General features: G+C 40.7%; 1 protein-coding gene across 11 annotated transcripts; it reads left to right on the top strand.

The window, feature by feature from the left end:
• Positions 1–1,114: 1,114 nt before the first annotated feature.
• On the top strand, positions 1,115–26,359 carry zbtb38 (zinc finger and BTB domain containing 38). Of its 11 annotated transcripts, none has more exons than XM_047155023.2 (5): positions 1,223–1,775; positions 1,959–2,002; positions 2,186–2,244; positions 8,725–8,793; positions 20,878–26,359. In XM_047155023.2, exon 5 carries the CDS (start codon positions 20,878–20,880, stop codon positions 24,673–24,675), a length of 3,798 nt encoding a protein of 1,265 aa, XP_047010979.1. In that variant the 5' UTR covers positions 1,223–1,775; positions 1,959–2,002; positions 2,186–2,244; positions 8,725–8,793; the 3' UTR covers positions 24,676–26,359. The 11 variants fall into 11 exon arrangements, 9 of the variants coding, with proteins under 9 accessions (XP_017321188.1, XP_047010979.1, XP_017321196.1 ...); XM_017465707.3 differs by having other exon boundaries at positions 1,942–2,002; XM_017465699.3 differs by lacking the exon at positions 8,725–8,793 and adding an exon at positions 1,115–1,195 and having other exon boundaries at positions 1,609–2,002; positions 2,146–2,244.
• The last annotated feature ends 1,517 nt before the right edge of the window (positions 26,360–27,876 follow it).

The raw sequence follows: 27,876 nt of genomic DNA, 5'->3' as shown, positions 1-27,876 counted from the left end.
TGGTGCAACCAACTGCCTTCAGAAATCACATGATTAGTTAAAAGCATCAAACAGCATCAGGAAGACCAAGGACCTGTCAAAAGAAAATCTTGGGCAAATTTTTGGGTTTGGTTATAAAAACCCAAAAGTCGTTGATCAGGTAAGTAGGAAATTAGTCATGTAAGATAATCCAGTGAACAGAGTAAGTGAAGACTGCGATTCAAGTTTATAATCAAAACATAATTAATTTGAAAAATCTATAAAGATTATTATCATTATTATTAAAAGTTCAGTGGAGTTGATGTCAAAAATCTATCAAAATACTATGCATACTTCTACATTTCTACAACAGACCATGTGTCTCCCACTGCACTAAATTGCAGAAATGTAATTAAGTCTTTACAGTATTTATATATATATATATATATATATATATATATATATATATATATATATATATATATACACACACACACACACGCTCTCTTGTGTTTATAGATGGAGAAAGAAACAAAAACTGGAAGTGGACACAGCATACAATGCAATGTTTGATTTAAATGTATGAAAATGTACTTCTGTACCATACAAATAAACCCAAATATTATGACTGTAAAGCAGTCAAATTTATACTTTTTTATTATTTAAAAAAACGTTTTTAATAATATAATTTTAATATAATTTATATAATTTTTTTCACCTATAAAGAAAAGAACTGGCACAACGCAAGAAAATACAATTACTAAACAGGACAATAGGCACAGGAAAGGACAGTGCAGTGCCAACCAGTACACAATTCCTGTATGGAATAAGGTGCAAAGAGATATTATAGTATAATAATAAGTGCTGTAAATGTAAACATAACATTCAAATTAACAGCAACATACTAATATGCACATTACTAATTAGCAGCACTGTTTTCTCCTGAAACAGTACATATAACGAATTTCTAATCCAAAAGGCAGTGGTAAAACGATTCACTGCTAAAAACAAACGAACAAACAAACAAATCCCTAACTTCTGCCATCGATGTGACGTAATCACTGTAGCTTACTACATTTGTAGCTACACCGCCATCTTGTGGTGAATCGCGGCGCTGCTGTTATGCCAATGACCAACAGAGGGCGCGTTTATAGCTCTCTCTCTCTCTCTCTCTCTCTCTCTCTCACACACACACACACAGTCCTGGATGACTGGGAGGAACGTCATGTACGGAAAAGTAGGTGTCATTAAATTCTTCTACTGCGCGCGCGCAAAAAAAAACAACCCAAACAAAAGCAAAACAGTGACGCAGAGTACACAGAGTGTTTAAATATAGCGCTATAGATAAAAGGTACAACGCAGTGCTTAGGAAAAGCGTCAGCTGACATGAGGCATTACTGTGTTGTTATGTAATGTCCAGGTCAGGGATCTGACATGAGAGAAAGAGAGAGAGAAGGCCTGACAGTGACTGACGTATATTAATAGATATAAACTGAGAAGGAGACAGAAAATCAGTCAGAAAGCAGGTAAGAATAAATACCATGACATAACGGTGGATTTGTTTTCACCTTCTTTCTCTCTCTCTCTCTCTCTCTCTCTCTCTCTCTCTCTCTCTCTCTCTCTCTATCTATCTATCTCTCTCATTAACAGAGGAATGACGCAGTTGTATGAGGCCAGAGGAAAGGGCTGCTGCCATGGAAGAAGAGTGCACCACAACACACACACACACACACACACACACACACACACACACACACAGAGTGACTGACAGTGCTACAGGATTGAGGCTCCTGATTTAGGAGGAAGAGTAGAATCAGGTATGAGAATCAACATTCTCAGTTCATCTCTTTGGGAATATAAAAAAAATAGCAGGTGTGTGAGAGAGACGGACAGACAGACAGAGAGTGTGTGTTTTGAGTTGATTAGGAATACAGACCTGGTCAGGTGACCGTGAGTGACTGTATGTGTGTATATGTGTGTAAGAGCTCTTTTTTCCAAAGGTCCTCATGGAGGATGGTATAGGAGAAAGGTCCTTCATTATGTAGTAAGACCTATTTATTTGCAATCATCTAGCTTTATTGGTTTATTATATATATATGTATATATATATATATATATATATATATATATATATATATATATATATATATATATATATATATATATTACATTATTTATAATCCCCAGCAGGCGGCACTGCACACTGACTTGCACATTCTGTGTTTAGTGTGCAGTCAGAGAAGAAGCAGACAAGAGACGATCATGATCGGGACGTCTGCACTGCAGGTCGGTACAGAATTACTAACCCTACTCTGGCTTGCTGTGACACTTCACACACACTTCACTAATTCTTACACACTCCTGTGTATTCCTGCATTACATCATCGCTTTGTTCTTTCAGTAAACACTGAGGTGTGTTTCTCGATGTTTTTGATGTGCCGCAGCATTTCCGTTGCATTACTGTGAATCAGACAAACTCTTCGTTTTTTTTTTGTTTTTGTTTTTTTCAGGGCTGACTGATCCTGTCACCTGCTGTGTTTCATTCCTGTTTTTAACCAGTTCTCTCACTCCCTTTTTTCCCTTTAATACTTGGCAGCCCTCCATCACAAGGGCCTATCTGTTACTTCGTCAGCTCGAGTGAAGTGCATTAGATGAGGGCTGGAAGAGCTCAATTTACCCAGAAGGCGTTGCTGCAATTTAACACAGTGTCCTTTGAGGAACAGTGAAAGAATGCAGTTAAAAATATATAAAAATGAAAAAAACGATCGGCGGTCTCGAATCAAGTCTGTGTTCTATATGTAGAGAATGGCTGTAAATGGAAGACTGTAAAAGGACTAGGCTGCAATCCAGTACTGCTTTTAACATTTTCCCTTGTCCAGTTGCCCTCCTTTTCTTTCCCCGTTTGGCAGTCCTCCATCTTGAGAGCTGTTATGTTACTTCTTTGAATTGAAGTGTGTTAGATGATTATTACATGAGCAAACTCAGGAGCACAGCTTACTCAGAAGGCGTTGCTGAGTTTTAACCTGTTATATAAAAAGGGTAAAGCTCTTGTGCCATAAGTAGCGTTTCTTTTTTTTTAAATCAAGCATTCACCTTTATTAGGACTTCGGCCTTATAACTTACCCAGATTTCATTACTGTACGTTAACAAAAAAATGTACATATATAAAACTCTTTCTTTTTTTCTTTCTTTGTCCTCCATTTGTACATGACAGCTAATGGAACTGCGCTGCTGAATACCGCTGAGAAATTAGGACGCTTGATTGAGATTGCAAGCCAGCACTCCAGCTCCAGGGTCCCTGTTACGACCCTAAGATCGCTTGTTGTCTGTGTGGAGTTTAACATGTTCTCCTAATGTCTGTATGGGTTTTCTCTGGGTTTTCCTGTTTCCTCCGACCTTCTAAAAACATGTCAGTAGGTGGACTGACTATGCTATTTGCGCCTCTGATGGACGTCTCCATCACTGGATTATTCCTTTCTCAATCCGAGGGTTGCTGGAATAAGCTCCAGATAGATTACTATAACCGTGACCAGGATAAAGCAGTTACTGAAGGTCAATGAATGAAAGATTGGATACCCAAACCTGCTGCCTAGCAAAAAAGTGAGTGAGCAAGCCCATTTGTTTTTGGGAGTGTGTTAGGAAATAGCACCAGCTGTTGAACAGTACTGCTCCTTGCATGGTGCTGCTTCGGAAGTGCAAACCGGTGTTACGTAGTTGACACGCACTTCATCGAGGGCACGTTGACAACAGAATTGGAGCATAGCCCAGGGTGATTTGATACTGAATCGGCTGCACTCCTGTCTCTCCAGGATGGGTGAGTTAGTTTTAACGTGGTAATGCTGCTCATGTTGAGACAGGAAGTGAGTGATGATGTGGCAGCACACCACCTACGCACCACTCGGTGACTCAGAGAGAAAATAACACTGCGGTTTGTTCACGCTCCTGTAGCATGCACCACTTGGCGGTGTTGTGTTCTGTAGCTTCAGGCCATCTCGTTAGATCATCTCTTCATCTCGGTGCTGATCAGCATACACATTTGGATGAAAACGGAACCCGTCCTGTGCTTAGGGCTCATCTTGATGGCAGGTGTGTGTGTGTGTGTGTGTGTGTGTGTGTGTGTCCACACAGGTGGGAATGGAAATAAGATATGAAGGCAATGAGACACCACTGACAACATCACCTTGCTGCTGCACATTTAAAAGCTCCATGCATTTTTTAAATGATTGCATATGATTGTTTCTACCAGCTGTAAATGAGTTGAACATCGAAAGACTGGATTTTTAAAACCCTCTAGAACGTCGCAGTTCAGAAGTAAAGCGTCCTGCATTAATGGGTCGGTATTAATGTATTACATATCGCACACAGAGCACTTCAGGTGTCATGGGAAAGTCATATTTTACATGTGCTCCACTTTTAGGAATAATTTAGACATTTGTATAAATGCAGAAACGTTTGAAGCACATAACCGGATCTAATTTTGCTGAGTCACAGGTGTCCCAGACCCAAAAGGAACTCAATTTAATCATCCAGTAGCATGCTTAATCACCACGGACCTTTCTTTCACTCTCGGGTTTAACAAAGATACAAATTGCTGTAGTGTGATAGGAATAAAAGGCTTCAGACTTATTGAAATAATAATCCACTCTGCGGTGTTAACGGCCATCTGCATCACGCCACGCCTTCAGTTGTTCTTCTATAACTGCACACCTCAACATGTTTTACTTCTTAAATACAACATGAGGTTATCACAAACCGTTGTGATATAAAATATTGCTATGTTCGGTGCCCGTGCGTCGTCGACCTGCCGGGTGTGATCATTCTGCAAGATCATAAACGGCACATAACCTACAGTATCAACTAGTTACTTAATGTTAGACAGTTAATCTACAAGCTCTGGTTGGAGGGAAAAGGGTTGCTCCATGTAATCTCTCAGCGGGCTGAATATAGGGGTTTCAGCAATGAAGATAAACCAAATGACTCATCATGCATCATTTATTAGCTTCGTACAAAATTATTGCATGAAAGAAAAAATGCTATTATTGCAGCAGTCTTGAATTCATTTTCCAATTATAGTGTAATACTGGACTCTTTAACTCTCTCACTCTCATTTGATTTGTTTACACTCACTCTTATTCTCTGTCCTGATTGGCTTCCACCTCCAGTCACTCACTGTGTAGATGGACTTCTTTTGTGCCTGATGCTGGGCCATGATAATATTTGACTTATTGCAGCTGGTATATGGCATACTGTGTACATACAAATATCTTGCTGTTCCGCCCCGAAACATCTTGCACAATGCAAAGTCATTTTTGAATGTTAACGTTAATGCTAAGTGGGATTTGTTTACTTTATTTATTTTTACACTTGCCAGAGCCATATCTCCCTGCAGCTCTTGCTTGGTTTACTACTGAAGTTAAGCAGGGTTGAGCTTGGCCAGTACCTGGATGGGAAACCTCCTGGGAAAACTAAGGTTGCTGCTGGAAGTGGTGTGTTAGTTAAATTAGTGAGGCCAGCAGGAGGCGCACACCCTGTCTGTGTGGGTCCTAATGCCCCAGTATAGTGACAGGGACACTATATACTGTAAAAACAGCACCGTCTTTCAGATGAGACGTTAAACCGAGGTCCTGACTCTCTGTGGTTATTAAAAATCCCAGGACACTTATCGTAAAGTGCAGGGGTATAAAGCCAGTCACGACGAAATTCCCCCATTGGCCCTTATCTATAATGGCCTCATGATAATTCCCATCTCTGAATTGGCTACATCACTCTCTCCTCTCCACTAATAGCTGGTGTGTGGTGGGCGTTCGGGCGCACAATGGCTGCCGTCGCATCATCCAGGTGGATGCTACACACTGGTGGTGGTTGAGCAGGACCCCCCCCACCCACTATGTAAAGCGATTTGAGTGCCTAGAAAAATTATTATTATTATTATTTATTATAAAATTAGCCACAGGATTAATCAGCAATTGGGGCGCACGTTCGCCTCACACCTCCATGGTCTGGGGTTCGAGTCCCGCCGAGGCCATGTGTTTGCGGAGTTTGCATGTTCTCCCCGTGCTGCGGGGGTTTCCTCCGGGTTTTCCGGTTTCCTCCCCCAGTCCAAAGACATGCATGGTAGGTTGATTTGCGTGTCCAAAGTGTCCGTAGTGTATGAATGGGTGTGTGAATGTGTATGTGAGTGTGCCCTGCGATGGATTGGCACCCTGTCCAGGGTGTACCCCGCCTTGTGCCCGATGCTCCCTGGGGTAGGCTCCAGGTTCCCCTGCGACCCTGAAAAGGAGTAAGCGGTAGAAGATGGATGGATGGATGGATTAATCAGCAGTTATTTCAGCACCGATGTAAGAACAGACAGCGAATAGTCGAGTTGGGAAGAAAAGCAAAGACATGGCTCCTGTTTGTCAAAAGCCGGGACTGCCATATATATATCTCAGGAGATAAGACTAGAGGGACATCTTCTGATCATAATGAGAAAGTGATTACTCATTTTCCACTGTAGATTTATAATTCTTTGATCAAGTGTCACTTATGTTCTTTTTCAATAAATAGAATAGGTGCTTTTTTTTTGGCAGAAAATTACCTGAATTGGCAAAATTGCAATCACACGAAATTGTTTTGCACGGTCTTTCACATTGATGTTTGTTGGTGAATGAGAACTTTTGGTCAGTTCCTCCAGGATTTAGCTATTTCGCAATCGCAAAAATGGACCCAAAATCAAGCAAACTCTGCAATATTCAGAGGAGCATGCAATTTTTCAAAACTCCCACAGATTTTCCGCAGATTTGGGCCAAGACGCGCCATGTGACATCATCACAACGCGCATTCAGCCAAAGCCCTCTTCGATTCACGTGCATCAAACATGAGTACAGCTAAAAGGTCTCGATTACCAACAAACATCACTGATGAAGACTGTGCAAAACAATTTCGTGCGATTGCAGTTTCGCCAATTCAGGTAGTTTTCTGCCAAAAAAAAACATAAAAACTCCACAAATTGCATCACAAATTTCGAAAAAAGCCACAACAAAATCAAGCATTTTGACTGCAGCAATCACAAAAAAAAAAAAAAAAAGCATGTGCATTGTGATGTCACATGACACGTCTTGGCAGAATATTGCAGTATTTCCTTGATTTTGCGCTAATTTCTGTGATCTGCGAATTTGTATAAATGAAATCATTAAATCAATAAAATAGTAGTTGCTTTTAAGCAATCTGTGTGTTTGGAATCTGTATGGAATTTTAAACAGCAGTATTCTCCCTTCTTGAGGGTAAGCAAGGTTTAAATGCTAGAACTGTAGTTTTGTATAAAAGAAAACATTCATATCGACATTTCTGTATTATAAATTCTTTATTCTAATATTTTGAGATACTGGATTTTTGATTTCCATGAACTGTAAGCCATAATCATCAAGATTAAAACAAAAAAAAGGCTTGTAATATTTCACTTTATGCGTAATGAATCTAGAACATATGAAAGTTCCTTGATTTGAATGAAATTACAGGGGGAAAAAATGAACTTTTCCACAATATTCAAATTTTTTGACATGCACCTGTATATACACTTTAGACCATGGATATGTGTATCTACTTGGAGAAGACGCCACAGAAAATGCCCAATTATAATAAAAATGCCTCTCTTTAACTCGCTCTCCTCCATATTTTTCTGTCTGTCCTCACACAGTGCGCCCATTTAATCCTTTCGTTTTGTAACATCCGTCTGTTCCGCTTCTCTTCCTTTTTTTCTATTTCCCATCTCTCACTCCCTCCTCCTGCCATCCATCATCTTCCCTTGTGCTTCCGTGCCCTCGTTCATTCTTCACTCATGTTTTGTATGCACTGTTCCTTCTGTGCCCTCATTTTCTCCCCCCATCTCTCTCTCTCTCCCTCTCTGATGTCACTGCATTGATCAGGCTGCAGCTTAGCTGCATTAAAATATGCATTAAATAAGGCTGCAGTAGTGAGATGAATCCTGTGTGTGAGACAGACACCACTCACGCGGGTGTGTGTGTGTGTGTGTGTGTGTGTGTGTGTGTGTGTGTGTGTATGCAAATGTATAGACACTGTTTATTTCCCTAATCTCCTAGCCACCGCCGCTGCTGCTAACCCGAGATCGGCATCGTTTTCTTTTTTTTCGCTGATATTAGCATCATAGGGTTCTGCCTCTACCTCTTTCTCTTTTTTGGTCACTCTGCCTTTCAGCTTTCCTGCTTCCATTCTCTCTTTCCTTCGTCCACCGCTACGGAGCAGTCATCCCTCCTATACTAACATCCACCCTTTCGTCCTTTTCTCTTTTTGCAGCATGCATCTGATTCTGCTCTGCCTTTTTCTTCTCCCTCTCGCTCGCCGTCCATCATCTTCCCTGGTGTTTCAGCAGTGTTTCTGACATTAGCATCGTACCATCCCGCATCCCTCTCTCTCTCTCCGTCTCTCGCTCTCAACCGTTTTTCAGCCATGTTGATTAAAGTTGCAGTGGCTATTCCAGAGCAAAGTCAATGCCACCTCTGAAGCTCAGCGAAAACAAGGCTCTGAGAAGGAAGAGAGAGGGAGCGAGAGAGATGGGGAGAGAGAGAGAGAGAGAGAGCGCACGAGAGAGAGAGAGAGAGAGAGATGACGCACAGACTTTGAGAGCAGTGCTAGACAGCAAGCAACGAGTCAAACGAGTCAATTTTTATTTTCGTTGCAAGATGGCGCATTTTTCTGTTTCGTCTGTTTCACCTCATTCTCTGATGAACAGAAATAAATAGTACATTCTACGTGTTTCGTTCTCTGCAGAAAGCGCTGTGATGCGATTCTTGCTCTGCGTATGACTGGACGCCAGCAGCTGTGTTTCATTTTGCTGAGGTAGGGGATTTTTTTTTTTCCAATTTTAGTTTTCGCTCTAATTGTTAAAAATAAAAAATTCATATGCCATTATTGACCGACCTTCGCGTTTCTCTATGCTGCTATTTTACACTATGTTAAATAAGGGTGTGGCAGCATCCGTTTCCGCGCATCTGTGGACGAGGAGTTAGAACGCGATAAGAATAAGACAGCATAACAACATTTGTGTTAAAAACAAAACCAACAAAAAACTCCCAATAATTAGCTTTAATGTGCTGCAGTATTGAGCAGGTTTACTGACTCGTACACGAACCGCCATCGCAGAAAGAGATGCAGCAAGCCCTCAGTGTGAGAGTCCAGAGGCTGAGCAGACAAAACCCACACACACACACACACACACACACACACACACACACACACACACACACACACACACTTACACTTGCAGGAGCAGAGCAGGCAAAGACGCCTATCCTCCATCTTAACATATGCTGATAAGCTGACTCTTAAGCACGATTTTTACGCTGTTCGCCATTCGTCACCCAGCTTAATTGCTTATAAATGCGTTGCCCCGACAACAGAGGCCTGTTTCAACCGTGATCATACCAACTTCTCTGCCTTACGAGGGAATTCAAACATGAAGGCTTTGCACACTGGGTTTAGATTTGTTTGTTATTTCTGCAGATTTCTCCATACGCTTTTTTCCCCATGTGCATACTCATCAGTGCACAAAATTCAATAAATCAAATCTTTTAATGATGATGCCATCATAGCCCTTATGTGGATGGACGAACTGTGCCTTTTTTCTTTTTTTTTTTGCTGTGTAATTCATGTACAGTAAAGCTTCGCATGTGGTTTTCTTCGCATCTATTTCTTATTTCTCGCTCACGCTCACATATTCAGAGACACACTTGCAGCCACGTAGCTTTCACAAACCCTGTGCGAATTAAAAAGAATTTCCTTTTAAAAACAGGAAATCTAGTGTCATGTTAACAAAATGTCTTGTGTGCATGAGAGTGTGTAGGTTGCTAATATTTATTTGCCTGCTGTTTGTTTTGTGCCATGCTAACTGCTAGGCTTACATTAATTACATATGAATGAAATCTTCAAACAGATCAATATTATTTTCAAATGGATTAAAACCAGGACAGTACTGGCTCAATTTCCGTAGAGTTCGTCACATACTGTGAAACGCAAGCATTGTTCATAATCGATAGTGATCTGAACCGTCAGCTAAACCCCAGCAGCCATTTTGTTTTCACCAATGCTGAATCATCTCTCATTCATGTTTTAAAATGGCCGCGCTGCAGTGAGGAAACGGGCAGCAGCGCAAACCAGGTGAATAAAGTACGAGAGACGCAGACATCATAACTAATAATAAAGAATTTGAAGAGGAATCCAATCAGATGATGTAGAGATGCAGAGAGACAGGAAGAGAGACAATACAAATGAGACTAAGAAAGGGAAGAGAGTCACCAAAAGAGGAAGACAAAGAAAAGCAAATCATACCTGAGACAAAGCGATAGACAGAGGTGAGAGTGAGAGAGAAGAAGAAATGGAAGAGACAGATAGGAGAAAATTGATTAAATTGAAAGACAGATAAAGTTAATAATAACATAATAACTATTTAATACGAGTGTTACTAATGTAACATGTAAAGCACACACATCGCTGCTTTTTTACTTGAATGTAGAAGAGCAATAATGTTAAAAACCGAATACTTCTACAAGTCATCCGAAACATGATACAGGAAATCAGTATTAGCCACTCCCAATCGATGAATATTGAGAACACTTTGCATATATTCCTGGACACGGACACACATGCAGATGGTTATTAGTGTAATGACCTGCAAGTAAAATATTCTCTGGATCTACAGGGGATTAAAAACCAACAACAAAAATCTAAGCAATATCCCAATTCTTGGTGAGAAAATGAAAAACGAGCTCCTCGAGTGGAGGTTACAGGAAGCATTTCCGAGCAGCATTTGCACTGATGATGAAAGCAGCCCCTCTCTTCTATGTTGTCTGTTTTATTTCGTGATCTATTTTTCTTATTCTTTGTATAGCTCTACAACAGTGGGTTTCTTTATCAACACGGCTACTAAGCAGAACCTGTTTAGGGACCCAAGAAACCTTAACTATCCAAAGAACTCCGAAGAGTTATATCCAAGCTTATGAATAAGCACTGGACAGTGTTTATAATTGTGTATAAAATAGAAGTATTTATATAATCTGCTTGTCACAGTTACTCTGATTAGCTTTAGCACGTTAATGGCTATCAAGTTTGTAAACATGAAATAGACACGGTTTCCACTGTTGAAGCTCTGCTGCCATCTTGTGTTGTGCACAGTGAGCTTTAACAGTGGTCTGAATGTTTATTGTATTGATGCTGTTTACAGTTTTCCATTCAACGGAATATGTGTAACTGTAATAACACTAATTATATAAAGTTAGAATGACAACATTTAAGCAACATCTGTAAGGTAAGTATGAAATGGTGTTTGTGTTTATGGCTTATCTGTGACTGTCAGATTTACTCATTTGTAGTCTGTTATGAAAAGAATAAATGTTGTTTTATAACGTGTAGGCTTATAGTACCGATGCTGTGTGTCCATGCAGCAGGCACTAATTTGGGCCCTCATTATGTTGATATTTGGTGTGTTTGTTTTGTCAGATTAAGGGTTATTTGTTAGTGTGGGATTGTGTTCTGTTCGTCTGTGTTATAATGGCACATTGGGCCTCATTTATCAATCTTGTAGTAAAGTTCATTGTAAACTAGAGATGCACCGATAGCCAATTATTCAGAGTGATATCGGCCGATACCGATAGTTTGGTGGTTCTACTCTTTATATCTTCTTTTAAATGAATAATAATTAATTCTACAATTCTGAAAGAAATGCAAATAAAAACACATTCCTCAAATTAACATTAACACATTAAATATTATATTAACTTTTAAATGTGTTATTTTTGTGTATGCTGCTTATTTTGTGTACATCGCTTTGAGAAGCTGCTTTTAAAGGCGCTTTATAAAATAAAGCTTATTATTATTATTATTATTATTAATTATTATTATTAACTAAATTCTGAAGATTAAAGTAAGATTTCTTAACTTATTGAATGTTATTAATTCATATTCACATTGACTGAATTCTAAAAAAAAACCTCCTGTTAGTCTCACATTCACTCACCACAAACACAAGCATTTCTACTTCATCACTGACATCAAACTGGTAATATATAATATCACCTTTTAAACTATAATATGTTAACGTTAACTGGATATGAAATGCACTACTCTACAAATATATTTTTCTGTGCAAGATATATACTTTTCGTCAACTCATCTTCATTTAAATCTTTCCATGGTGTACTGCCGCTTTAATTCAGCGCGAGTAGCTCAAGCAGTGAAACTCCTGTTTCACTGCTGCAGCGTCCGGTGTAAAAGCATTCGTTAAAATGCACGCCGAAAAAAATACGCACTGCTTCTGCTCTGCTGCAGCATGCGGTTTAAAATGTTAGCAGTGCAGAGCGTTCCACACCAGACACATGATCGTTACACACAGCACAAATTCGATGCGTTTTCCTGCCCTCTTTTGATTGACAGGATATAATCGGCCCTGATCATCAGATGTTTTTAAACTATCGGCTGATGGCTGATATCGTCAAAAATTGCCTTTATTGGCCGATACCGATTATTGGCTGATACACCGGTGCATCTCTAATATAAACGTTTGTGTAGCCAAACCAAAGTAAAAATTTCTGCCGGATTTACAAAGGTTTCGGAAACTCTGATTGTCTTCCTACTCGTGTGCATGTGTTGATAAATGGATCATCTGTAAATCATGGGCGTATGCACAGCACAGATTATTTGCATTTAGTGATGTCCACAAAAAATTCCATAAATGGCAAAGCTCACAGAGCAGAAACCGCAAAATGACAACTAAATGGTCAAAAAATAGAAAAATTTCTCAGAGGCAGTATACTGGACATACTTTTGACTCATGTCTAAGAGAATAAAAAAATGTTTGGCAGCATAACAGGCGGGGTCACAGCACCTGAAAAGGACAAAAATTGAGAGAATCCAAGAGTCCTCACTGATGCTGTCTTGGAAAAGCTGGACACTATTCTCAGAGCAGTGCAGGACATTGAGTGACATGAGTTTAAGTTTACAGTCGCTGCGAAATGTGAAAAGATGCAAATAAAGCTGGCTATGTAAATTAAAATTAAATAACTGGATTTTTCATGATGAGGCACTGATGAGGCACTGATGCAGGTTAGAGCTGAAGGAATGTACTATGATGTATTCGGGATGAGGAAGTATACCTCTCATTGTAGGCTGAGACATACCAGATTGGTCACTTATCTCTCTTTGAAATGAGCCAGTAGCAAGAAATCAAAGCATGCACAAAATTTGCACATGCACAAGAATGGTACAGGATGCTGGCTCTAAAGTGTTGCACAACATTTGAAGACGATGCCATAGCAAACAAAACTGACTTATAAGCCAGTTTACAACCTCTGAAAGAAATATGTATATGGTCTCTAAATATCCATCCCTCATCAGTGCATCATGTGCTAATTCTTCCAGTAATATCAATTCATCCATTTGCACTGCCTTGGCTTACGGTTACCATTTGGCCAGACCAGCCCATTCTCCATTTATACGGCAGCATTTTTTCTAGCATTGCAACTCTCCCATGGATACCGTTTTTTTTGCCCAGTCTCTTTTTAACTGTGTAATCATAAACACTAACCTTGTCTGAAGCGAGCGCAGCCTGCAGATCCTTACAGGTTTCTCTGGTTCTTTTGTGTCTTCCTGGGTGACTCGTCGATACACTCTTCAAGAAATTTGGTAGGCCGGCCACTTCTAGGATGATTGCCACTGTTTTAAGTGTCCTTCATTTGGAGATAACGGCTCTCACTGCAGTTCACTATAGTCCCAGAGCCTTAGAAATGGCTTTGTAACACTTTCCACACTAATACATTCCAATAACTTTCTTTTTCATCCATTTTTCTGGTATTTCATTTAAGTATAGTATGCTGCTTGTTGATACCTTTAAGCCTACTTTACATTGCTGGAAAGTTTTTGTTTAAGTGATGTTTACAGTAGGTTCAACAGGGCAGGCAGTAATTTATTTAGCATGGTTGAATAGTCTAATTGAACCCAATTATCAGTTGAATTTTTTTAATTGAGTAATTAAGGGGGCTGTTAGTTTTTCCACACATGGCCAGTTGGTGTTGGATAACTGTATTTTGTGTTTACTCAAGTTGTTTTTGTCTTATATTAATTAGAATAATTTGTTTGAAAATCTGAAATAACTGAATGTGTCAAAAATGCAAAAATTTTAAGAAATCAAGAAGGGGCAAATAATATTCTGTATATAAAATGCTGTCATCAGTGCATGAGAAAAATGGCATGAACGTGGTGTATATTATGCTATACATTTGCATAATAAAGCACACTTTGTTTTTTTCTTGCTGTGATATTAATAAAGAACAAGGACTTCCCAATGCCACTACCAGCTTCATATACAAGCTACAGTTGGTTATTTTTAGTTTTGTAAAGGATGCAATTTGAGAATTACCCACAAGGTAGAACACCCCATAGAGAAATTGAATTTACATTGGAGCTAGGTGAAAATGTATTTCAAGTCAAGTGAAGTGGGTTTTTACTGTCATTCCTCTATATAGCTTGTATACACTGGAACGAAATGACATTTCTTCAGGACCATGGTGCAACACAGAACAGTATGCAAAAGTGCCAAACAATAAATACACAGAACAAAACAATAGATACACAGGACGGTAAATACACAGAACATGGACTATAAACTGTAAACATGGACTTTAATCTGTAAGCTATTGTGTAGTGTAGCAGCACAAGTATAGCAGCATTACTGCCAAAAATGATTTCCATAGTAAAGTGACTGATGCAGCTATGTAAAGTGCAGTGTGCAGTAGTACAGAGTCTTACTGAATTAGGTGTTCGGCTAGCCCAGGTGAGCATTGGAAGGCAGCAGGGTGTTGAGTAATCTAACTGCCTCAGGGAAGAAACTGTTGCGGAGTCTGCCGGTTGTGGCACGGATGCACCTTCTGCCAGATGGTAGGAGGGTGAATAGTCCATGAAAAGGGTGAGAGGGGTCGTCTACAACACTGGTGCAGATGCATATTGGTTTGCGGATGCAGCCGTTGTTCAAGAAGATGTCAATGGTGGGTAGAGAGACCCCAGTGCTCTTTTCAGCTTTCCTCACAATTCACTGTAGGGGCTTGCAGTTGGAAGCTGTGCAGTTCCTGTACCACACCGTGAGACAGCTGGTCAGGACACGCTATATTATCCCTCTGTAGAAGGAGGTGAGGATGGGAGGGGGGAAGTTTGGCTCTCTTCAGCCTCCGCAGAAAGTGGAGGTGCTGCTGGGCCTTCTTGAGTAGGAGGTGGTGTTGTGAGTCCAGGAGAGGTCCTCAGTCATGTGCACACCAAGAAACTTGGTTGTTCCATTGATGTGCAGTGGTGAGTGGTCCACTTGGGTTCTCCTGAAGTGGACAATCATCTTTTTAGTCTTATCAACATTGAGAGAGATTGTTGTTGCTACAGCATTCTGCGAGCTGGTTCACCTCCTCTCTGTACGCTGATTCATAATTGTTGCTGATGAGACCCATAACTGTAGTGTCATCAACAAACTTGATGATATGATTAGAACTGAACTTAGCAGCACAGTCATGAGTCAGCAGGGTAAACAGCAGTGGACTGAGCACACAGCCCTGGGGGGCGCCGGTGTTCAGTGTGGTGGTGCTGGAGGTGGAGTTGCCGATGATCCAGTTGCAGAGGGAGGTGTTTAAACCCAGAAGGCTCAGCTTTGTTGTCAGTTGTTGTGGGATGATTGTGCTGAATGCTAAACTGAAGTCTATGAACAGCATCCTTACGTAATTGTCCTTTTTATCAAGATGGGTCAGAGACAGATGGATGGTAGCAGATTTGGCGTCCTCTGTTGAGCGGTTGGGACGGTATGCATACCGAAATGGGCCCAGTGTAGTGGGAAGACTGCTCTTTGTGTTTCATGACTAGCTGCTCAAAGCACTTCATGATGATGGGTGTAAGTGCAACAGACCGTTAGTCATTCAGGCAGGACACAGATGATTTCTTTGGCACAGGGATGATGGTGGTCATCTTGAAGCACACGTGGACAACTGCTTGGCTCAGGGAAATGTTGAAGATGTCTGTGAGGACATCTACAAGCTGATAAGCACATTCCCTGAGCACCCAGCCAAGTATGTTGTCAGGACCTACAGCTTTCTGTGGGCTGAATCTGGACAGAGTTTTCCTAACCTCTACTACAGACAGAAAAAGTACTTGGTTGGTAGGAGTTGGGGTGGTCTTCACCATTGTCATGTTGTTCTGTGCTTCAAACTGTGGGTAGAAATCGTTCAGGGCATCTGGGAGTGAGGCATCATCATCACAGAGAGGTGGTGTAGCTTTGTAGTCTGTGATGGCCTGAATGCCTTGCCTTGTGCACTTGGTATTTGTAAAGTGACTGTGGATTTTTTCTGCATAGTTGCCCTTTGCATCTCTGATAGCCCGGGACACATTGGCCCTTGCTGTGCGGAGGGCTGCCTTGTCATCAGACCTGAAGGTAGAGTCTCGGGTTTTCAACAGCGAGCGCACTTCAGCAGTCATCCACAGTTTCTGGTTTGCATGTGTGGTGATGGCGTTGAAGGAAGTTCTATCATCTTTGCACTTGCCGATGTAGCCAGTTACTGATGCTGTGTGTTCCTCCAAGTCTGTGGTGTTGTGGTATGTAGCAGCCTCTCTGAACATATTCTAGTCTGTGTGCTCAAAACAGTTCTGACTGTTCTCACCTGCTTGAGAACAGGTTTGGCATGTTTCAGAAGTGGTCTGTATGCTAGGATTAGCATAACAGAGCTGTGGTCTGAGCCACCAAGGTGGGGGCAGGGTGCAGCCTTGTAAGCACCGTCAATGTTGGTGTAAACAAGGTCCAAAGTGCTGAGATGGCTCCCTCAGGCCAGGTTCTCACCTGTTTCAGAACCGGTTTGGCACATTTCAGAAGTGGTCTGTATGCTGGGATTAGCATAACAGAGATGTGGTCTGAGCAGCAGAGGTGGGGGCAGAGTGCAGCCTTGTAAGCACCGTGAATGTTGGTGTAAACAAGGTCAAAAGTGTTTGTAACATAGGTTACAAAAGCAACATGCTGGTAGAATTTTGGCAGCAGTGATTTCAGATTCACATGGGTAAAATCTCCAGTGACAATGAAATATCTGTTGTGGTGTGCTGTCTGTAAGTTACTGATAGCCCCGTAGAGTTCACTTAGCGCTTGCGCCAGGTGGAATGTACACCGCATCAATGAGCGTGGTGGTAAACTCTCTGGGCAGTAATATGGTTGGAATTTCACAGTCATAAACTCCACCAGTGTTGAACAGTAGCTTGAAACCACAATGGCATTCGTGCATCATTTGTTGCTTATGTAAACGCACAGACCACCGCCCTGAGTCTTACCAGACAGTGCTGCTATCCTGTCGGTGTGATGTGTGGTTAGCCCAGCTAGCTGAATGGCTGTGTCCAGAATGCTGTCGTTGAGCCATGTTTCCATAAAAATTAAAACACAGCAGTCCTGGAATTCACGCTGGATAGTTAGCTGTAGTCTGAGTAAGTCCAGTTTATTTTAAAGAGAGTGAACATTGGGGAGGAGAATGGATGGTTGGACGGATTGGGTTAGCCTTTAGCCTAACATGGATGCCGGCTCACCTTCTGCTGCCTCGCACTGTTTCCAGCGCCCTCTCTTCCGGCCAGCGGCATCAGGCAATAGGTCCTAGGGCCTGGTTCACATAGTAGCCTGAGGTTGTGTAGCTCATATTGAAGTCCATAGCTTATCCATCCTGAACTTTGTTCTCCAATGTTCAGCAGAATTTGGTGATGATAGACATGTACACCAGTGTAGGCTACACGTAACATGTACCATATTAGTCAACCCGAAGTGGCCGCTGCATGCCGCCATATTGGATATTTGAGTATCCATTCATGCTTCATCATATTGCCAAGCTGAAGGTCACACTTTGTAAAGTGAGTCTTCAGGGAGAGTGAAAAGGTAGTTAGGGCAAGGGATGTTGCTTTCACGAGAATTTATTGCCTGCCCTTTTTCTCCATTGAATGAAGTTTTAATTTGTTTATAGTATTATTTACCTCAAGCAGCAGTCTGCACAGATGCATTTGTTTTGTTTTGTTTTGTTTACTTTGGTATATTGATGCTCGTAATGATAGTGTTGCTAACCCTCACTAGACTTACTTTGTGTGATCTGTTATGATGGCAGCTATGAGGACCAAGTTACTAATTAACCATCTGTAGTATCCTGCCAACCCCATAAAAGCATGCATCAAAGTTCTTGATGCTTAAAACACTTCTTTGACTGAGACTCATGTAGAATTATGTCCCCGGTGGAGCCTGGATGGGAGGACCCTAATACTGCTAAGGACAACTAGAAATTCAAAGAATGGACTTGATGCAGTCCTACAGGCAAAGGTCACCTGCCATTATCATTTAGTAAGGTCCACGTTTGAAATTACGGCCCAGGTGCTCAGCTACTTTATCTGACCAAGTTTGACTCTGAGGCTCATGTGTTACCGAGCCCCTGTGGAGGCCAGGTGGGAGGACCCTACACTGCCAGGGACTGATACGGATTTGGTGCAGTCTTCCAGTCGAACGTCACCTGCCAGTATCTTTTAGTCAGGTCCAAGTTTGAAATTACCTACCCATCTGTTCATCTAGTTAATCTACCCAGGAGATGGGGTAGGTATCAAACTTTGACACCTTGTTTAACTACCATACATCATTACAGAACCAGAGGGTTCCACCTATCTTGGCCACCATTACTATGGAACGTGACTAATTTGCTTGCAGACTCTAATGACTTAGTTGTTGTATCTTTTTAAACTTTGCTCTCTTCAAAATACATGATGAGTAGTCTGTGTGGCATTATGTTAGGTTTTAAGTGAAGCTAGTTCATTTAGGTTTAGTGGTAAAAAGTTCTGAAACTGTCCCTCCATCACCAGTAGCTCAAATTATTGGTGAGTAAAAAGTTTTGGGCCCAAACCCATTCAGCATCTAACCAAACCTGGGAAACCTAATAGGTACTGGAAGACTGGCAATAAGTCCAATTAACACATTGCCATGGGTTCTGTAAAAATAAATAATGCCATGTTGAAGCTACAGAATTTGGACTGTGTGCAGTTGACATGGATAGTTCCTCTATACCAGACTGGGCAAGGTAGATTGGTTGGTTGTGCTAATGTAACTGCATGTAAACATGTGACCACAGTTACTGGCTGTCACTCCTGTTCCTGTCTTATGTCCAAGGCATGCTGCAGTCTGACAGCAAGGGCTGTTCCCTAATTGTTAAGCAGAGTCTGGAGTGTGAGGCCAGTGCTTCTCCCTGGTATCAAGTGCACTGCAGCAGCTCACATATTTTCAGTTATGGATACATGTTGGTTCTAACAACACATAGAAAAACAAGATCCTCTATGATGACACTCTAAAGTAATTAATTTGTAACCTCATTCATAAATTGGTCATTGTCAAGGTAGCCTCAGCCTTCTTGATAGCATCCACAATTTCCACTGTGCTCTCTATGTTTTGACTTGCCACTGCTTTGCAAGTCTCATAACTGGGGGCATGGATAAAACAATATAACTGTTGCAACATAGTTGTCTTTCAAGTCTTCTGACCAAAACCTGTTGGGTCATCCTAATAAGGTGTGGGATGAGGGTTAATGTCTAAACATCCTTTTCTGCTTCTTTAGTTTTGGTGATGTGCTCGAACAAATCCATCCAGTTAATAACCTGCACAGCAACCAGACCAGTCCTACAGTTTCCTTTTTATTTAATCAGATACTCATGGAGGTTTTTTAACTCCTGCCTGACCCGTTGATGTTCGACCTTCTCAGGCTACTATGTTAAAGGATCCATTTTAATCAGTGCAAACATCCACAAACAAGGCGGAAGAGAAAATTGCCTTAGCTGACTTGACCACTGCTCCCTAAACTGCCTGCATTCTCTATCATTGTAACACAGTGAGAGCAATAAAATGTTCTAATCAAACAGACAGTATTGAACAGTTAAATCTCAGAGAGGAATATTGTTTGTGCAGGTGAAAATGTAATCATGTATCCACCAGGGAACAGGTGCTTGTCTTAATGCTAAGGAATTAGCATGGTATCGCAGCATGATGCTGGGAGCAGCCAGATTGTTGGCACTAAGCTGCTTGTAGAAGCATACTTTTTAACTTTTTTTGAATGTGCTCCATTACATTCTTCTTAAATCAGAAAATGCATTTTGCAGTTGTAATTATGCTGTTAGAATTTAAAAAGCACTATATCAGTTTTCATTTTGAGAGGCTTTTGCATAGCAAGTCTGTCAGACTGAACAAGTATTAAAATGTACATGTTGATGGTGAAAGAAGCACAAATGTGTCACAAAAAGATACTGGTTGTAGTGTTCATTTATTTTCCAAGGCAAAAAATATATAAAAACAGAGAAGTATGTAACAAATTTGAGTTTTGCCTCAAAAGTGTTTGAGCTGCTTAATCCACAACTGTGTGGTATTTAGACCAATTACAGACAGGGGGAGATCTCAGAACTAAAGGCATTGTGGTTAGAAGTTCTGTTTGGAAGCTTGCACCATATAATACAAACAAAACCCAAAGTGTCTTTTTGCTAAAAGTCTAAAATGTCTTTCCATTTTAAGTATACTGCCAGCTTAACACCATGCATTGTGATTGGCCACATACTAGCTTCAATATCTTAATGTATTTATTGCAGCCTATAATATATGGCCATGTTAAGTCACATCTGCATGTGTACAAACTGAAAATGTGTGCAATTTCATTTGGAACAATGTACATGACATTCACACTTAATCCAATAAGTTGTACAAGTTGAGAAGCATTGTTCAAGGGCCCAAAAACAACTTTGTTGCAGTTCTGAGATTTAAACTAACATAATAGGTACTAATGCAGAACTTTTATTATTGAGATAACACTGCCCATTGATATTGTATCCTAATGGAGTTGTCTTCTCTTTCATCCACACTTGTAGATGATGGTGGTCCATTCCAGCTGCAATGGGATGATGGACAACTTGCACCCCCACACTGTTCTTTCTCGACTCAGCGAACAACGATCACTTGGCCTGTTCTGTGATGTTACCATTGTTGTGGAGGACATCAAATTCCGTGCTCACAGAAATGTCTTGGCTGCGACTAGCGGATATTTCCGCAACGCTTTCACAGCCTCTGAGACTTGTGGTTCCAGCCAGGTGCTGGAAATTCCAGATCTCAAGTCAGAGGTGTTTGCCAGCATCCTTAATTTCATTTACTCCTCCAAAGTGGATTTAGCAAGTAAAGGGGACAACAAGTCCTTAATAGCTGCAGGGAAAAGGTTAGGGATCCCCTTTCTTGAGAAGCTTCTTGAGATTGAAAGGCAAGACTCTGGAATGACACAAAGCCAAGCCTTTGCTAAATCAGAAAGTTCAATGAATCAGACAAAACTGTCTGTTTGCAGCACTTTGAAGAAGGAGGCACCACGGCTTGAGGAGCAAGAGTGCTCCAAAGGTCCACGGATAACTAATGCTTTCTCCATCACAGAAGTGGCAGAAGTTAACAACCCATTTAGTTCAGTGGACTCGCACAGTAATGGCCACCAATCACCAGACATGGCTCAACAACCGCTATCAGGAATACCCTCTGTCGAAAGTGATTCTGTTGATGCCATGTTTGAACACTCATACGCTGTAAACCAAGGCCATCAGACTTCTGAGCTAAAAGAGAACGTACAACAATATAATAAAGAGGTCATAAAGCCTGTAGTGCTACCTTGCAAGACTCTGTCCAACCATAGACTTGGTCCCATTAAAAAGCGCCATCGACTTTGCAAAAGTTTGGCACCCATATCCAGTGAAACTAGTGAATTTGTTCAGAGTCCTGTTAGCAGTTCTGTTGTACAAAATGGTCCCCCTGACTCCACATCTATGCTGCAGTCTTCATGCTCAAATTCAGCCTTGTGTTCTGCACCCGACTTGTTGCCTCCACCTGAGATTTTGCCCCCACAGGATGATGATCCGCCTTCCTTAAGTCCTGAAGATGTACCAACATCTACAACTCACCGATGCCAGCAATGTCCTGAGGCCTTCAGTAGTTCAGCACTTCTTGCTGTCCATATGCAAAGCCACAAGAGAAGATTTGTCAGTCATCTGTTTTGCAAGTACTGCAATAAAAAGTTCATGCACCTGAAACGATTGCGCAATCACGAACAAGTGTGTGTGAAAGGTTTACCACAGGTGGAGCCGAATGGCAAAGAGGCTTCAGTGAGTCTAGACTCAAGTAGCACACCCTTCCTAGAGGATACACCTTTCCCAAGTTCTGATCTTCAAGATCCTCCAGAACTTGATAGTACATTATCAGACCCGTTGGAAGCACTTCAAGAAGAAGTTACCAAATCAAACAGTCAACGGGTTTATAAATGCAGTGTGTGCAAACGATCCTATGTAACTCTGTCTAGCTTAAAAAGACATGAGAATGTGCATTCATGGCAAAGAGCCTATCCTTGTCACTACTGCAATAAAGTTTTTGCTTTGGCAGAATACCGTACCAAACATGAGATCTGGCACACAGGAGAGCGGCGCTATCAGTGCATCTTTTGCTTAGAGACATTCTTGACTTACTACATCCTCAAAAACCATCAGAAGTCATTTCATGGCATTGATCCACGTCTGGCAGTGAATAAAAAATCTGCTAATGGTGGTTTCAAGGGAAGTGTATACCCCATAAAACTCTACAGACTTTTACCAATGAAGTTCAAGAAGAAAAGGTACAAGACTTATAGTCAGACTTATTCTGAAGTCATGGGCAACCACGAGCATTCTTTCACTGCCCCGCTAGATGTTAACTCACAAGCTGCTCCACTTAAAGGCACAGCTCCTATTCATAACCTAGAGTGTGCTACTAGTGGTCAATCATTATTCTCAATGCCTGTGACCTTTATGGCAACTCCAAAGATGATGGCTTCGGAAATGCCTCACATTACCTTTGACCAGCCATGTGACCAACATGTAGAAACTTCTTTGCCTTCTGATAAGAATTTGTCTCATATCGAAGAGGAAGGCTTTAACCCTACTAATAACCATAGTGGATTGACAGGCTTTCAGGCCTCTGTGTCACCCGTTTTCGGTTGTGGATACACCCCATCTTTGACAACAGGGGAAAACACCATGTCCTCTACGATAATGCACAGAAACTCATCTCCCACACAATGCAGTAGTAACACAAGCAGAGATGTTATGCCATTCCTCAACATACCACCAGTATGCTCATTTGAGGGACTGAGCAAGCTTAGTGAATTATCTGCAGCTGCACAAACTATTGAAGTAATGGCTAATCAATTGCTTCAGCCACAACCAGAGACCCTGACGCCGAACCTTCGCCCTGATGGTAAGACAGAAACATACATTGCCAAGCCTGCTTGTCCTGGTCCATCAGTGAACAACCCAGTCTTGCCACTGTGTCAGATAACTGTCAAAATTGGCAATGAGGCCATTATTCGACGCAAGATTAAAGGCTCAAAGCTTTTCCCAAAGAGGAAAAAGAGAAGAAACTGGAAGCAAGATAATGAGAAAGGGAACACAGCAGAGGATGATCTAGGATTCCCAAATCTGCGCCTACGGACAGAAGTTCCAAGCTCAGTCATAGAAGATGAGCCATATGATGATGTGAATGATCCTGAAAATGACAAACTGTGGCGTCCTTATTACTCATACAAACCTAAAAAGAAGGGCAAAAGATTCAGATCCAAGCGGAAAAGGTTAAAGGCTTCTCAGTACTATACAAAGCCACTGTCTCCTGAACCAGATGATGACTTCATGGAAATGGATTGTGGTCTAGAGGAAAGAGTCGCAGCCGAGAGATCTGAGTCTAGGATGGAGCTAAGGAGTCAAAGTCCAAAAGAGAATTTTACCTGCCATTGCTGTAGTAGCTCCTTCTCGACTTCAGCCACCCTCAGCATGCATATTGTCAACTGCCATCAGCCTCGCTGCAAGATTTGTGGTAAACAGTGTCCTATCAACGAGCTTCCCAATGCAGATGTCCCATTCACCGAGGATTTTGCCTGCCAAAGTTGCACAGAGGATGGCTCATGCTTTAACTCGATAGGGTTGACTCGTAGCCTGAGTAGTGAAAAACGCTACCGCTGCTCATACTGCCCACAGCGGTTCCTCTACCTTGCCACCAAAAAGAGCCATGAAACAAAACATCTTGAAAGGTTCAGTACGGAACATAGTTGTCGGTACTGCCCTAAAGTGTGCAAGTCTGCAATGCTGCTGAGCATACATGAGAGCAAGCACTTCAATAAGGTAAAAGAGACAGAAAATAGTGAGACAATCACAAGATCATACTTGCCTGCTTCAGAAAGCAAAGAACAACCGAAAATTGAACCCTGGGCAAGTCCTAAAATCTGCTTACCACTCAGCCCTAAAACTGAGGAGGCACTGGATATGGATGCTAAGGGAATTTATCCCCAAATCCCTCAACTCCACAAAAAGACATCCCTTTTGTTGTCCTGTAAAGGTGACAGGACTTTGTCTCCATTTCATCCAGAGATTCAGAGAAGAAAATCGAAAAAGAAAAGCTTTGTGGAATATTCTAAAGACTCCACTCTGGGGTTTGAGACTCAAGTGAAAAAGGCCCATCTGCCTAAAAGTTTAACAAACAACCATCTCAACACATCCAACCTCTATACAACATGTCTGAAAAGAGTGCCTGCGATTAAGGGCGCTTCCCTGCAGTCACCCAAGTCAGAGTGGCATTTGTGTAAAGAGGAACCTGTTTTTTATGCCCACAACTGATTCTGAAGGAAGGAAATGCAGAAAATGATGTTACACAGTAAACGTTAATGAGCGCAGTACGAAGACGCACATTTGAACCTATGTGACAGGAATGAAAGTTGATAAAAAGTTGTCACTTTACAATGGTGTAAATATAAAGAATTTTTATTTGTTTCCTGCAAAATACTGTTGGTAATTTTTTATGTTTTTTCTATGAGAGGAGAAAATTTTATTTTTGTATGTTTTCATTTGCCTCCCTGGATCAAGTGGATGTGTCATTGCTTATCAGATGCTTAACAGAAGCAGGACTTAATCACAATTCAAAGACTCGATTAAAATGTTCTCCATCATATTCACATTATTTGTCAACATACACTTGCGGGCGATTCATTAATTTTTCATTAATTTTGAACTACTCTTTTAAGTGAATTGGGCAAATCGTATGACAAGTATGGAAATACTAGCAGGTAGATGTCACTGTAACTGCCGTAACTTGCAAATCAAATAAATTTAAAATTACTTTACTTAGTGTTTGATTTAATAATAATAATTTAAAAAAAAAAGGTAGTTCAAAAGGAATTGAAGCACTAAAGTGAGTTATTATTGTGACTCTTGCAATGGTCAATTCAATGAAATGTGTAATTCTGTTGACATTAAAGTGATTGATATGGTATGTTAACCCAAAGTGTCTATGATGCCCTCTAGTGGCTGGTTGTTTAATTTTTAACCCTGTCCTTATACATATCAATGAATGGACTACTTGTCCGGTTATTTTGTCAGTTGTGGTCTCTAAGATTTTCGTTTATGTTTATATTTCTTCCAGTATTTTTGTTTATAATGAATATATTTTAATGGAATTATAAACATACTAGAATTAATGCACTTGCATTAGGCACGCAGACACTTTCCCTTATTTGGCAGACTTGCATTATTTGACAATATATGGCATAGGATTCCCACAATACCCATGTACAACTATATGGTTAAAATGGAAATTCAAAGCATGGGGGGGTATTAATGTAACCCCGTGTCTGTGCACCTTCTCCGTTGTCACTGGGCACAGCTGTAATTAGAAGTTAACATCATTCGGCAGATGTTTCATTAGTCCTGTAGTTTAATCCGTTTGTTTCCAGTTATACACATAGTAAAATATTTTGCAGTTATATCAAAGTATTCCAACGACTCCAAGTGACTAATGTGGTCTGGGTCACTGAAAAAAAAACGACCTTTTTTTTTTTCCAAAAATGGGCAACCTGTGTATGCCCATTGCAGTTTTGAATGTTATATGAATGTGATGGGTCTCCTTTTATTACAGCTGCTGAACAGGTTATTACCTGTGTAATCTGTCATTTCTTATTTCATAACATGCTTGCTATTTTTATTTTTGCTTAGTTTTATTATTACACCCATTTGTGGAGGCTCCAGAATATGATATGTAGCCTACTGTACTGTTCCTGAATCCACTGCTCAGGCAGTAAAAACAGATTGTGAATAAGACATGGGTGAACTCTTTGTATTCACGTGTAACCTTAAGTAGTAGATCCACCTCATTGTCAGTCCACACATACGACTCTTTGTGTTTATTTTTCATTTGTTATTTTTCAACTTTTAACCAAGTTGGTGTTTTTCTTCATTTCAATGTTCTAATTGTTCACACAAATGCTCCAATGAAGGATGCGCAATAAATATTATTAATTGTAATAAACCTGTGATTATTCATTTCAATTAATCAACATGTAATTATTCAAAAAATGAAAAGAAAAAACTTGCATAATCGAGCACCCCCTTTTACAATGGGGCATGCGACTTTGCTCAGAATTAACCAATAACATTCAAACTTGTGTTCAAACATAATTATCATACGCCTGCCATCAATTGTTAATCACAATCAAAGTGATTGTGATTAACCTCAAATAAAGATCAACTGTTACTGTAGGATTTTTTGATATCTTCAAATTGTTTCAACCGACCGATAACGTCATGGTCCACAAAGAGCTTACAAAGCATGTACGGGATCTCATTGTCGAAAGGTATTGATCAGAAGAGCGGAGTCATAGATGAACCATGGAACACTGAAGGCCACCATCAACAAGTGGAGAAAATGGGGCAGCACAGCGACATTAGCAAGAACAGGACGTCCCTCCAAAATTGATGAAAAGACAAGAGGAAAACTGATCAGGGAGGCTGCCAAGAGACCTACAGCAACATTAAAGTGCACCTATTATGGTTTTTCAAATACTATCTTTCATGTAGTGTGTTATAGAGCTGTTTGTGAATGTAAAAAGTGTGCAGAGCTTAAAAATCAAAAAAGCGCACGACAAACGGAGTTAATGACTCTTAAAAGAAGGAACTGATTCTGAACAGCTGAAATGAGTCGTTAGTAATTCCAGACTTTACTTCCTGTACTAACTTACATAGGTTTGTAAGAAAAAAACACGCCTCTGGTCTTCATTGGCTGCTTGTTGACAGCGGTAGACCAATCAGAGCAGTATGACCATACAGAGTATGGTCTCTGAAAGGAGGAGTTTAGAGTGAATCCTTTAGAACGGATCATTTAACGAGTCATTTGTGACACTTGGGGGGGGTGGGGGGGGGGGGGGGTTAACGCTGCAGTTTAAATTATAAGTACATTGAAGTGTTTTTTGACCTTGGATGCATATAAATCTATTGTATGAGACCTTTAAAACAAATTTAGGCACATTTCAAAACCATAATAGGTGCTCTTTAAAAGGAGCTGCAGGAATATCTGGCAAGTACTACTCACTCCCTGAATATAATCTCTTGGCAATAATCTCTTGTATTCCTCAAATGGGCTATGCGGTTGGATGGCTAGTTAGAAGCCTTTTATATATAATTTTTTTTTTTTTTTTTTTTTTAAAAAGAAAATAAAAACAACATCCAAGCATGCCTACATTTTGGGAAACTATATATTATGGTCTGAAATGACCAAGGCAGAACTCTTTCTCATGAATAGCTCCAAATATCTATCTATCTATTTTGGCTCAAAATCCAAAATCTGCAGACATCTGGAGAGAAATTTCACCTTCGAGCATGATAATGACACAACTCACAAAACCAAGTCAACAAGGAATGGTTTCAGAAGAAGATAAATGTTTTGGAATGGCCCAGTCAGAGCCCAGATCTATATCCTATTGAAAACCTGTGGAATGACTTGTAGAGGGTTGTGCACAGGAGATACCCTCACAATTTGATAGATATTTC

The sequence above is a fragment of the Ictalurus punctatus genome, chromosome 4 (assembly GCF_001660625.3).
Source record: "Ictalurus punctatus breed USDA103 chromosome 4, Coco_2.0, whole genome shotgun sequence".
In the NCBI taxonomy this organism is placed as follows: Eukaryota; Metazoa; Chordata; class Actinopteri; order Siluriformes; family Ictaluridae; genus Ictalurus; species Ictalurus punctatus.
Note: the sequence above shows the minus strand (reverse complement) of the source record. Positions and strands in the feature narration are given on the sequence as shown.